Below are 13,210 nucleotides of genomic sequence, written 5' to 3'. Positions count from 1 at the left end.
AGTTAAAATGAAGGATTATTCTGCAAGTCTAAGTTGTCTTTTCACACCTTCGTTCTGATCTAGACTGGCAGTTTTTATATTCTTGAAGTGTTTCAAACTTACTCCAAGCTACTAAAAAGCACTGGCTAGCTCTAAAGAAAGTGTTATTCTATTCTATTTTATTTTGCATTTTTAATGTATTCTGTCTGTGAATTGTGCTGGTTGAAATACGGTACACATAACAGTCCATTTAATACTACGGTCTTAAAATAACTTGTAGAACAAATATGAATATTTTGTTATTAATCATTAGTTGCTCATTTATTTCCTTTGCTCTTATCTCTGTTAGGTCATCATTACATGGAGTTTCATTTGATATTTCTTTTGACAAAGAAAAAAGCATTCCAGTATCTTCTCCAAACAGAGGTATTACTAGATCTGTGAGCAACGAAGGCCTTACATTAAACAATAACCGTGTGCCCAAACATATTAGAAAAAATCTATCCTTCAGACCAGTAAATGGAGAAGAGGAAAATCAAGATATTGAAGAGGAAGGAGACACAGTAGTTCATAAGGACACAAAGACCAATCAGTCTTTTACCACTAATCAAAGAAATGCCAATGAGAGCAGTCACTGCAGGTTTCCAAATGGAGCTTTGCAAAACAGAGCCATTCTGGATGATTTTGGCAATCAGATTGAAACACCAACAATTGAAGAGGCTTTACAGATAATTCATGACACTGAAAAATCTCCCAGAGTTACCCAGACAGACCAAATTACAAATGGCTTCTTTCTTCACAATCAGGAAATGAGCATCTTGAATTCAAACATCAAACCAAATCAGTCTACCCCTGATCTGATCACAGACACAAAAGGTGCTTTAAGTCCTGTGACTGACAATACAGAAGTAGATACTGGAATACACGTTCCTTCGGAAGATATTCCAGAGACTATGGATGAGGATTCTTCTTTAAGAGATTATACTGTAAGCATGGACTCTGACATGGAAGAACCATCTAAATTTCTTCAGGATTATGATGTAAGAGCTAGCAATCATAGGGATCAATTAAGTCCCTGTCCCAGCTCAGTAAGTACCAAATCTCAGGCTGGCAGCAGTGCTTCTTCAAGTTCAGGAGTTAAAATGACTAGCTTTGCAGAGCAGAAATTCAGGAAGTTGAATCATGCAGATAGTAGAAGCAGTGGAAGCAGTTCACAGAAAACCACACCAGAAGGTTCTGAGCTGAATATTCCTCATGTAGTTGCTTGGACTCACATTCCTGAGGAGGCATCTGTTCCCCAGGGAAGAGACACTACACACTTACTGGCTTCAGAACTGGTACATCTTAGGATGAAGCTGGAGGAAAAGAGGCGAGCGATTGAAGCCCAGAAGAAGAAAGTTGAAGCTGCTTTCACAAAGCAGCGGCAGAAAATGGGAAGAACAGCATTTCTTAATATTGTGAAAAAGAAAGGTGATGGAGTATCACCTCTCCGAGAAGAAGCAGCAGGAGCTGAAGATGAGAAGATATTCACTGACAGTAATAGAGTGAAAGAAAGAGAAACTCAAAAAGCAGATGAACAAACCAATAAACCTTCAGAAGTAATAAAAGAAAACCCTGAAAGTTCTCACAACAAATGGTCTAAGTCTCCTGCTACTCCTATGGATACTGAAAAGCAGTGGAATTTAGCTAGCCCCTCAGAAGAAAATTTTAATGAAGGTGATATCTTAGAATATACCAAATCTATTGAAAAACTAAATTCTTCCTTACACTTTCTACAACAAGAAATGCAACGTCTCTCCCTTCAACAAGAGATGTTGATGCAGATGAGAGAGCAGCAGGCTTGGGTTATTTCTCCTCCTCAGCCCTCTCCTCAGAAGCAACTTCGGGAGTTTAAGTCTTCATCAAGGCAAACGGGAGCTCCATCTCCCATTGCACCTTTCTCACAGGAATCTCCTCGCTCTACACATCAATCTCCGCAGTCATCCAACAGGAAGAATGCATCTTTTCACATAAAAATGCCAAGGACTCCTAGGCCAAATGAATTGAAAATTACACCTCTAAATCGTACCTTGACTGCCCCAAGGTCTGTGGATAGTCTTCCTCGCTTGAGAAGATTTTCTCCAAGTCAGGTTCCCATTCAAACTAGATCGTTTGTTTGCTTTGGAGACGATGGTGAACATCTAGATGAACCTCAGTTGAAGGGAAGTCTTTTGAAGGAAGTCAAGCCTACAGAAGAGGTAGCAAAAGAAGAAGGACCAAAGTTTCTGAAAAAGTGTGAACGGAAGTTGGAGGAAAAGGAGATTAAACCCCTTGAATCTAATGTTTCTGAAGTATTATCTCAGCCCATCGTAGAAACTGTCTGCCTCACCCCAAATGAAGATCAGCTAAGTCAACCAATATTACCAACAGCAGCTCCCAAAACAGCTAACTTAATTGAAGTTTCCTTATCAGATTTGAAGCCACCAGAAAAAAAGGAAGTATCTGTTGAGAAATACGAAGGTGAGAGTGATAGAGAACAATTTGAGGATGACCAGAAAGTGTGTTGTGGATTCTTTTTTAAGGTAAGAAAACTAACTAATGTGCATGTTTGCTACACAGCTTCCTCTGAAGGGGAACTACTTTGTTGAGATATGGCAGTTCAGTAATGGCTTTGTACTGAAGTCAAAGCAACTATAAATGTGCAAACATACCTTCTGCACTTGATGACTAATTGACATCGTAGGAGTGGTCTGATTCTAGTGCATTGCACTTCTTAGCGTGGCCTTTCATAGTCATGGAAGAGTGTTTGGGGGTTTTGGTGAGGAAGATGTGTGCTGAACGTAGATTTATTTTGAATGTAAGCTTTTGTGACCTTAATTAAATATGCCTACTTATCACTCCAACTCGTACTTCCCTGTTCTCTGCCCAAGAATAATTAAAAGCTTGTCAAGTACAGCCTCAGTTGAACGTCTCAGTTGCCCTTTGAAGAGCATTTCTCTCTCTGATGGCTAGCTGTGGGAGTACAGTCTTTTGAGACTCCCTTTTGAAATTGAAAGTTATATTGATGCGGGCTTTTAGCAATAATGCACATAGTGAGAGGGACATCTAGACAATGAAAGCCAGAAAGATTTAGAATTTCCACCTTGGAATACCTCAAAATGTTGCAACAAGAGGTGAAGAGAGATGTGCCCTACTTGTCTAGGATCATTCCTCAGTTCTAAGAGAACAACTGGCTTGATCAGCAGAAGTAATTTTATATGCTGCCTTGTTATTGCTCTTTGTGATAAATTCCTTTCATCTCTTTATACACAGAAACTTCCAAAGCTAAATGTAGGAGTTTATGCAATATGGGGTCTGACTCTAAACTGGAACATTTCACTTAGCAGTTATTTTCATCCCAGTGTTCAATTTTGTTTCACTTTGGAAGTAAAAATTCCTTTTTAGTATTCTTAAGATAAATCTTTTGAAATTAATTTATTTCTAATTACCTCCAAACTGTATTAAGATATTGCAACCCAGTCTACACAGTTAAGTGCCTAATGACTTGACAAAATCTGTTGATTAATGTAGACATCTTAATATTCGGGTCCTTTTTCCTTCAAATACTGTTGTTGCTAGGATGATCAAAAGGCAGAAAATGATATGGCAATGAAACGAGCAGCATTATTGGAGAAACGTTTGAGAAGAGAAAGAGAAACTCTGCTTCGAAAGCAGCAGCTGGAAGCAGAGCTAGAACATAAGAAAGAAGAGACGAGGTAAAACTAATGACGTATTCTGATCCAAATGACCGGTAACCACGAACATAGAAATGTCATATTTAAAAGCGTAATTTGCATGTCAAATAATTCATCTTAATGTATCCAAGGCTATTTAATCCTGGAGCCAGATGTGATTAGGAGCCTAGCTGAAGACATGTGCCAGCTGGTCCTGTAAAATCAGCAGGTGGCCGCAGTCCATAGCTTAGATTCAACATGAGCCCTGCTGACCTGACTGATGCTCCTCGGATTGTTACCCTGTCCTACACTTGATATTCTGAGGGAGAGCTTATCAATTTGGGCTTCAGTCTGCACAAATGTACAAGGGCAAGTTCTTCTGTTCCTCTTATTGATGTCGGAGAACTCTAACATTCTGAAAATCTAATGCTTGTGTTTTCGTCATTGGCAACATGCTAGCTATAACTGTTAACTTGGAAAGTTGCTACTGTTGAATTTATCTGTGATTTCTTCAGACGCAAAACAGAAGAAGAACGTCAGAAAAAGGAGGATGAACGAGCACGGCGAGAATTCATTAAGCAAGAATACATGAGAAGGAAACAACTAAAGCTTATGGAAGAAATGGATACTGTTATAAAACCACGTTCCCTGTCAATCAAACAAAAAAAGCCACGTCCAAAATCTATTCATAGGGATCACATTGAATCACCTAAGACACCAGTCAAAGGTCCACCAGGTAACCCATGTTCCTGTGGAAAAAGAGTCTGTTCATGCTAAAACACCAGCTTAGGTTTTGGTACTAACAAGCACATGCATTTAGAAGTGTCCTGTGCTAAACTGATGCTGCCCATGTCAAAACTGGAGAGCAAAATTTGTCAATAAAAATGAAAAGATGAATGTCACTTACTTGCTATGCATGTGTGCATATATCAAGAAACAGAAATGTTTAACAATATGAAAACCCACAGAAACAGCAATATATGCAACAAGTTTCATACACACACATGTACTCTTACCAGTCACGAATCTCTCCTTGCACCTGACAAACTAAAAATGAGTAACACTTGGCAGAAAGGAGATGGATAAATAATATGGTCACTATAAATTAAGAGTACTTAGGCTCCTGCTTAATACAGACAGAACTGAATTTTACTTTAATATTTTGTATTTTTATTCTGCTTCAGTTGCTTAGCTGTCGCATATGCAGTTATGAGCGTTACAGCAGCACCAACCAGGTGGAACAGTTTAGCATTCATTTAGATATCAAATGACTGCAGTAGTGATTGAAAGAAATGTTGCCAATTTCCAATTAGAAAAAGGTAACCAGACCAATTAGAAAATAGTAACCAGACTGCTGTTATCCTTTTTGTTATAGCCTTGTTATGTTACTACATTTGCTCTAGCAGCTTCCCTCCATCTTCAGTGAAATCTAAACTATTTCCAGTAGTCCAGTCTAAGCTTTAAATTAAATCTCTTAAGTTGTTTCTTTTTTTTTATTAATAAGAGCTTTTTAACTACCATTGCACTCACTGATTAGCATAGTGCCCCATGTTCATGCTTCACATTAATGCTAGTTGCAGGCTATCCCAGATGGCTGCAAATGGCTGGGTGCCAGAAAGTGTTGAGGTAAAGTGCACCAAATATGCATGCAGGTATATCATATATTGGAGTAAGAACTGTGTATGGAAAAGCACTTAAACTTTGGATGCTGGTGTTGGGTCTAATGAACAGACTCTGCTATGCTACTTGCATAGGTTTTTAAGCTTTAACTTTGTTTTTATCCAGGTTCACAGCTTTATCGTGTTTTTTCAGTATCTAGTCTTTCACTGGCATCGCTGAATACAGGGGACAATGAGAGTGTGCAGTCAGGCAAGAGAACGCCAAGGTAAAGCTGAGAGAACCATTTCTTAAAAAAAAATAATAATTGTATAAAATTAGCATTAATTTTCCTACTCAAGAACAAGTATATTTTTGTGATGCAAGATATTAATGGTTTCCACTCTCAGGCATTAGGAAAAAAAATCGTCATTTATTTCACTAATTATATCAAGTAAACAGCTATAAATGGGGCGAAATTGTGGCCTCTTGAATTCACCTGCTTGTAGTTAAGTCTCAGCTTGTAAATATTTTATTAAACCTGTGTGCTATGTGTATCTACGTAGCTTCTTTTCTATCTTGACATAGTAACTTCTTGTCTGTGATTTCCTCTAAGTGGTAGTACAGGAAATAATTGTGTTCACTGGAATTCTAGGCTTTTCTGAATACAAGAATCTATTTTGCATTAATAGTTATCAGAAATTGAAATGAGAGATCACAGAATCTTGCAGAATTACAGAACTGTGTAATCACACGCAGTACATTTCAGAAACAAGTTTGAAGTCTCCTTCATGTGAAATGGATGTAAAAATAGTTTTTATAGAACACAAGTTTATTCTTTGAATATTGTAGTTTTTAAAATCGTTTTTCTAATAAATGTTTAGATCTGAGTCTGTGGAAGGTTTCTTATCTCCGAGTCGCTGTGGTAGTCGTAATGGAGAAAAAGATTGGGAAAATGCATCTACAACTTCTTCAGTTGCCTCTGCTACAGAGTACACAGGTCAGTGACAGCAATATTCAGAAATGTACCTGGCTATTGGTGGTTCTGCACATGAAAATGTTTTGGTTGTCTGCGTTTGCAGTCTTAAAACTTTGTGAGGATGCTTCCATAGAAGTTAAACTATCTAAAACACGGTTATAAAGCAAGACGAAAATTTTAAGCTCAAAATAAAGGTTCTGTCTCAGTAGCGTTTGTGAACTGCAGTTAGGCTTAGAACAGCAGATGGACTCAAAAGTTACCCTGTGCATTTTGATCTGTCCAACAAGGCAAGAAGAGCTGAAATTTAAGCTCAATTTAGAATAGTTACAAAAAGCAAAAACAAAATTGCAACAGAAAAATAGTTCTCTTAATAATGTGAAGTTAAATATTCTGGACCTTTGTTTCTAAATGGATTCTTCATGGTTTATTACAAACTTCATAGTCTGACTTCTAATTCTTTATTTTATCAGGAATCAAAAAGTAATGGTGTCTTCATCCATTGTGTCTAAATGTATACCATACAATATTGCAAAGACCTTGCACCATCATCATTACAAAGACTGTTTTTGCCCACCTAATATTACTTTGTATGTTAAATAGTAAAATAACACTAAGTATTTTATGTCAACTTCTAGAGAGTTCATGTGTGATTGATGGGCCAGTGTAGCTCTGTTTGTGATGGTAAATGTTTATTAGTAGCAAAAGAGTGGCGTTTTATTTACTTGTGAAATTTGTGAACTCTAGCCCAATTCTAATTTATTTCTGGATTTGTGTTTTCATGCAAAAGGTTAATGGAAAAAGTACTCACAGTATTTAAAGTATCTCTTTGTTGGGCTGTTTTTAAATTAGCTGACTTGTCATTTTTTCCCCAAAGGACCAAAGCTTTTCAAAGAACCCAGTGCTAAATCCAATAAGTATATAATTCAGAATGCTCTGGCACATTGCTGCTTGGCTGGAAAAGTAAATGAAGGTCAAAAGAAAAAGATACTGGAGGTAAGGGAGGGTGTTCTTTCCTCTCAAGCATAAATGCCTACGTCAAACCATGCTTAAGACACTAGGAAGACACTTGAGTGTAAATGCAAATACTGAAAGGAAGCTTTTTCTGAGATTACATCAGCTCTTATTAAAAGGTTTGAGTAATTTCTGTGGCTTGTTTCCTCTGTGGACAGTAAGGTTCTCTAGTACTGAAAAAACAACAGCTTACCACATTGGACGTGCAGCATAATATGGGAAGCTGAATTAATTAAAAGGCACGTTAATTAACTAGTAGCTACTATCTGTTTCATGTGGGAACTTTAGTATGAAGATTGTTATCATCTGCTCACACACTTGCATTTCACAACTTGAAAAATACTGATTTTATTCATAAGGATCCTCATATTGGTACCCTTGTAACAAAAGCTAATTTTGGAAATAGCAAGTGAGAAGTCAATACAGACTCAAGTGTGAGAGCAAAATAACTCCTAGAAACCTCAGGAGAGGATAGCTCTAAAGTGGTCAAACTTTTTTTAGAATGCAGCATAAATATTCAGAGCAAATCTCACAGAAATTGTGTTGGGTGGAGTAGGAATTTGGAGATTTCAGCTACTGAAGAATCTTTGCTTCGTGCTTATCAGCTGACTTGTTAACTTGACCAGCTTGAATGCATTTAGGGATGACTGAAACCCATTTTAGCACTGGCAGATCTTTTAGGCACATATGTACAAATGTATATTTCCTGTTCCTAAACTTGCTTAGCAAATTATAATGATTGAAAAAAAATGTTTTAACAGAAAGGGTTGCACATAAGTTTCATCTCTGATAGAAAACAAATTCAAAATGACAGTGATAATTTTGAATGTTTCCTAGCTACAATGCAATGTTCATATTGTGAATTTTTCTTTCTTTCTTTCTTTTAAAGGAAATGGAGAAATCTGATGCCAATAATTTCTTAATCTTGTTCCGGGATTCAGGCTGCCAGTTCAGATCTCTGTATACATACTGCCCTGATACTGAAGAAATTAATAAATTAATAGGGATAGGCCCCAAATCTATCACAAAGAAAATGATTGAGGGACTGTATAAATACAACTCTGACAGAAAGCAGTTTAGCCACATACCTGCTAAAACTTTGTCTGCCAGTGTTGATGCAATTACCATTCACAGCCATTTGTGGCAAACCAAGAGACCCGTAACTCCGAAGAAACTTTTACCCACCAAGGCATAGTAGATGGGAGAAATTTCGCTTCAGACAATTATGATAAACTTGCACTTCATCTTTACTGCCTATAGGAAATAGATCTCTAGTTGCCAACAAGACTCTTAGAGCTTAAAACTGGACACAAAGTTCTATTCTCATGTCCAACTGGAATGTAAACACAGTGTTTAGGAGTGCAGAAGATTGTCGCTTAAGTGAACACTTTGAGTGATTACAGAAATGTTTGACTTGTGTGGAGATCTGTATGTGCTAATACAATATATAGAGTATGTCTGCTCTGTATTTTGTTTAGATACACTGAAGCACTGAATGTTCATCTTTAGTGAATCAAACTACATTTTTTTTATATCCGTTGCCTTATATGTTTGTATTTGTGCTCGTCTTGAAATTTCTTTCTTTCTCTCTTCAGAGAGAGAAATACTTCCTAATATCCTCAGTACCATTGAACTTTGCATATTGACTCTTACACTAAAGACTCTATAATGTTATACATCACAGAAAAACAGCTGAACGGGTCTGTTCTGCAAAATCCTCATTGAGTACTGTAATAAAATCAGCTCATTCTCCTAAGTAATTATAATTCTGTTTCAATTAAATAATACCCATTTGCTTATAGACTAAACAGTAAAGCAAAAATCTTTGAGTTATTTTAGAATTCCTTTCAAATGAATTATTTAGCAGGTCAGGCTGTATTTGAATAATGGAGTGATTCCTGTCCTAGTAAGTTACCATCTGAGAACTGATGACTGACTGTGTGCATGTTCATAATCCTATTAAACGCAAAGCAAAACGATTTGGCAGACCTATAAAACAGTTTAAGCAAGTGTGCATTATTTTGCATTGTTGTAGATAAAGAGTGAGCACACAGTTACTGTGTCTCTGTGAGAGGAATAAAAACTTGTGAAAGAATCAGAACTAGATCCCTGATATTTTCCTGACAGAACACTAAGAATATTCAGAAGAATCGCAGAATGCACTGACACACAGATCTTTTGGGAGCACCGTATCTAGTTGCCACTGACTTTAAGATTTAGGTCACTGTTCATTCTTTCTGCCTTCAGATCAGTTTTAAATCTGAACAGTTTTCCAGGGAATAGACAACTGATTCCAGAATTTGCAGTATCTTAGTGCATTCTTTTCTTGACGTATGCTGTCGGATGATGGTTTGTAACACTTAACAAGTATCAATACATATGGCAAAAATGGCCTAAGGCACATTTCAATTAATTGATAATGTGACCATTTACAAAAATAAAGCATATTTCAGTATTATTTACAAAGGGCTGCATTTTGTTTCAAAACAGTGTTTGATTATTTAACAGGTTACCATTCCGTTTCAGTGTTTCTCTTATAATTTGCTTTTAGCATAGCACTGTTCTGAAAGCAAACAAAAAAAACCTACAAACTTGAAGCCTCCCCTACATCTGTGGCTGTTTTGATTATGTACAACAGAGGATTTGTTGGGGGAAAAAATCTCATTCTCAGGAAAAGACTTGAATGATTTTTGATTCTGTTCTGTTTCAGTGTTGTGACAACTACATTAACATAAGACAGTGTTGTGCTACAATTGTGTTCTCCATTCTCTTTCATAGGGACACTAAAATTAAGTTCATCTTTCTCTCATTAAAGTGCTTTGAGGGAAACAATGCCTCACTACTATGATGTACTCAGTTACTTATATAAAGATGCACCTGAATGAGATACCATTAAGCAGTTTAGAACAGTACTTTTTTAAATTATTATAAAGCCTTAGGCATCAATGCATCTGGGTTACAAATATTTTCTCAAAAATGCTGTCAGTTTTACTGTAATTTATGTTCTTATATTTATGTATATTTGTTAAATCTGTAAAAAAGAAAAAAAAAAGAACAAACACTTTAAAATATATGTTTAATATGTTTGTGGCTCAAAATTATTTGTGGTTAGCTGATTCCTATTGTTTGCATGTATATCACCAGGATATGTAACTCATATTTCAAGTGTATACATATTGTGTATATAGCTATAAATAATATTAAATGGGGGAAAGAGCGTTTGCACATTCTGCCTGTGAGACAGTTCCTACGAATACCATTGTAGGGACATCTTGAATTGCCCTACAAAATTGTGTATAATATACAGTGATACAAGAAACCAGAAGCTTGGAATCAACTCTTACACACGTCGAAGAACTTCACAAGAAGTTTAATAATGGGAGGATTTTTATTTCTAAAACGTGTACTGTGATTTAAATGGTAATTTGCAACACCGTAAGGACATGCACACATTAACCTAATCAGAGTGAGTTTAAGTACATAACTGAGGAATTATTTGATTCATTTTAAATATATCTGAATGTATGAATGAAATTTACACTTGTCAACAGGTTAAAGATATGTGCACTGCTTAAAAGTAGAATGTGAATAATGCAGTTGAAAAGTTCCTTGCTCGCAGTATAAAGTTTTACTTAATACAGGAAAAGTAAAGCTCAACATGCTTTTCCTTTTTAAGCCTGCAGATTTTCTAATTACAATGGGTCTGTGGTTGGGATCGTGTTTAAAAAATAAAAAATTAAAATGAATTGAAAACGTTAAAATGAAAAGGAAGCTTTCCATGAAGGCCAGTATTTATCACTGACCTTTTCAGAACACACTGGTGCTTTCATCAGGGGTATTACTATTGTTGCTATGACTGAATTGCCAAACTATCATGTTAGTTTTTGGAGCAAAATTTCCTATTCTAACAGTCACAACAGCTACTGATTTTTTTTGTTAATTTTATTTTAGAGTGACTGTTAGTTTTTATTATTTGGCTGTTTAAAGCCAAATTCAGCTATTTAATTGATTTAATGGGCACTGTTGAAAAATGTACAGTGTATTGTGTGCTTACTTGTCCACTTCTATGGAGCATAGCTTCCATACTTTTTCAAATGCTGTGCTGTAAAATATTGTCATTGCTACTTATGTGGTACTGTTGTAGTTTTTTCCTTTCATTTAAATAAAAGCATGGCACCAAAGGTGTATTTATTTCTTCTCGCGCTTATGCCTAAAAAAAAAAAATGGAAACTGTAAGAAGTTCACATTCATGCTTAATTTTTCTTTGTATGTACAATTTTTAGGAAGTATCCAAAACTTTTTATTTCGCCTTCTTGTATTGCTGTCTTTCACATATAAATGTTTTTAAATGTTATTTGAACGAGGCTAATAAGTAATTGGGCTTCTCGCTGCCTTCCTGATATCAACACAGACTTATCTTATTCTCTTCAGAAGTGAGTTACACAATTTCAAGTCAACTGATACAACCCTGTAGTCCAGTCCAGTTCTGTGTTCAAAAAACATAGAAACTTACTGGATTTGAAGGATTGCTTCAAAAGGGAAGTTTTAAAGATGATCTACTCTTGATCAAGATGATTAAGACAGCTAATAAAGGACTTCTTTTGTGACGTAAGTTGTGTTTGTTAGTTGTGCAATCTTGAAGAGAAATAGTATTAAAAAAAAAGTTCTTGCTTCCAGATATGTAAATTAGTGTTTCATTTCCATCCTAAGTCTTACCTTTCTGTGGGCATCTTGTGCTGGATTGCAGCTGAGCAAGTTCTGCTGAAAAGGGTTGTGACATCACCGCAACATCAACAGGCAGACTGAATTGTTGTGCTAACAACAGGGATGAACAGTGTCTCAATTTCCGATCTACCCTAAGGGCAGCTTCAATAATATAGGAAATCCAATACCAGGATTTCTAGCAGTGAATTGAAAACTGAGGAAGAAAATGAATAGTCTTTCCTCCTTTCCCCCAAATCAGCATCACAAAAAGATGGAAACGTATAAATGTACAGTTAAATGTGGATAAACTTTAAAGCTTACTTGAAGATAATACTGAAATAATAGAAAATATAAAGATTTGAATGGGTCTGTTATAGTTGCTAAAAATCAGGGCCCATTTTTGTGATGGACACAGACTGCTGAATGCTAGTGGCAGATTATGTGCAAGGTTAGCATTCCAAGAATGTGTCTAGCCCAGCTGACGTTGTCTGTGGCCACCTGCATCATCTGTAAAATAGTCTTTTTTTCTCTGAAGCAGTGCAAAACAGACTGCAGTGCCCTGTCTTGTCACTAGCCAATGCAGAACTCCTCCTCTACTAATCCTGATATTCAAGCTCTCTAAAACCCACACCCAACAGCTTTGCTATTCATGGAGTCACCTTCTGTGCCATAATAACTAGGGAGTTCAAAGCAGGCTGAGGCCGCCCCATAGATATCCTGTGCCAGAATAAGAAGTTCTGAACAACCAAAGAACAGGGGCTTCTATCTCCCCTTTTCCAATGGGATGCTGCTACATATCCTCTCCAGATGCTTCAGAATAGAATTATTAACTCCCCCAAGCAGGCGCATCCAGTAATGCTAATGGTTCATCCCCCCTCCCTGAGGGCAGATCCTTGGTCCAGGAGATCTCTTTCAAGACTGCAGGAATTGACTGCTTCCCTGGGAAGAGCCGTATATTCTCAGTAGGAAACAGAATAGTTTTAAATTTGGAATTAATTCTTTCTGTGGAGTCTGTAACTTGGGAGAAGCCTTACTGTTCTTTTGTCCCAGAACTCTTGTCCTCCAGAGGTGGAGTCTCACAGATTCGATCTCCAGACCTCTCCTCTCCGGAAAACAGTTCCTGTGAAAGAGATTGGTAAACCATAGTAATGCCATTGTGAAATTAAGATTAAATTTTAAAACATATGTTCTCAGCTACAGCTTTGTTAGCTTAAACAAAGTTTAATATTTTTAAAAACCAAGTGTACAT

At 36.5% G+C, this 13,210-nt stretch overlaps 1 protein-coding gene across 4 annotated transcripts in view; it reads left to right on the top strand.

Moving 5' to 3' along the window:
- The window catches only part of CAMSAP2 (calmodulin regulated spectrin associated protein family member 2), a 69,743-nt gene extending 58,299 nt beyond the window's left edge, over positions 1-11,444 (top strand). For 2 of the 4 annotated variants that reach the window (XM_065742850.1, XM_065742866.1), the window contains 7 exons: positions 329-2,540; positions 3,577-3,713; positions 4,187-4,407; positions 5,457-5,556; positions 6,152-6,267; positions 7,121-7,239; positions 8,147-11,444. In XM_065742850.1, the coding sequence (XP_065598922.1) occupies positions 329-2,540; positions 3,577-3,713; positions 4,187-4,407; positions 5,457-5,556; positions 6,152-6,267; positions 7,121-7,239; positions 8,147-8,452 (3,211 nt within the window). In that variant the 3' untranslated portion in view covers positions 8,453-11,444. The remainder of the gene's footprint in view (positions 1-328; positions 2,541-3,576; positions 3,714-4,186; positions 4,408-5,456; positions 5,557-6,151; positions 6,268-7,120; positions 7,240-8,146) is intronic. The other 2 variants (XM_065742873.1, XM_065742858.1) reach the window with 1 other exon arrangement.
- Positions 11,445-13,210: the final 1,766 nt, after the last annotated feature.

The sequence above is a fragment of the Cyrtonyx montezumae genome, unplaced genomic scaffold (genome assembly GCF_038088225.1).
Source record: "Cyrtonyx montezumae isolate F1298 unplaced genomic scaffold, pur_monq_1.0 scaffold_1, whole genome shotgun sequence".
Lineage (NCBI taxonomy): Eukaryota > Metazoa > Chordata > Aves > Galliformes > Odontophoridae > Cyrtonyx > Cyrtonyx montezumae.
Note: the sequence above shows the minus strand (reverse complement) of the source record. Positions and strands in the feature narration are given on the sequence as shown.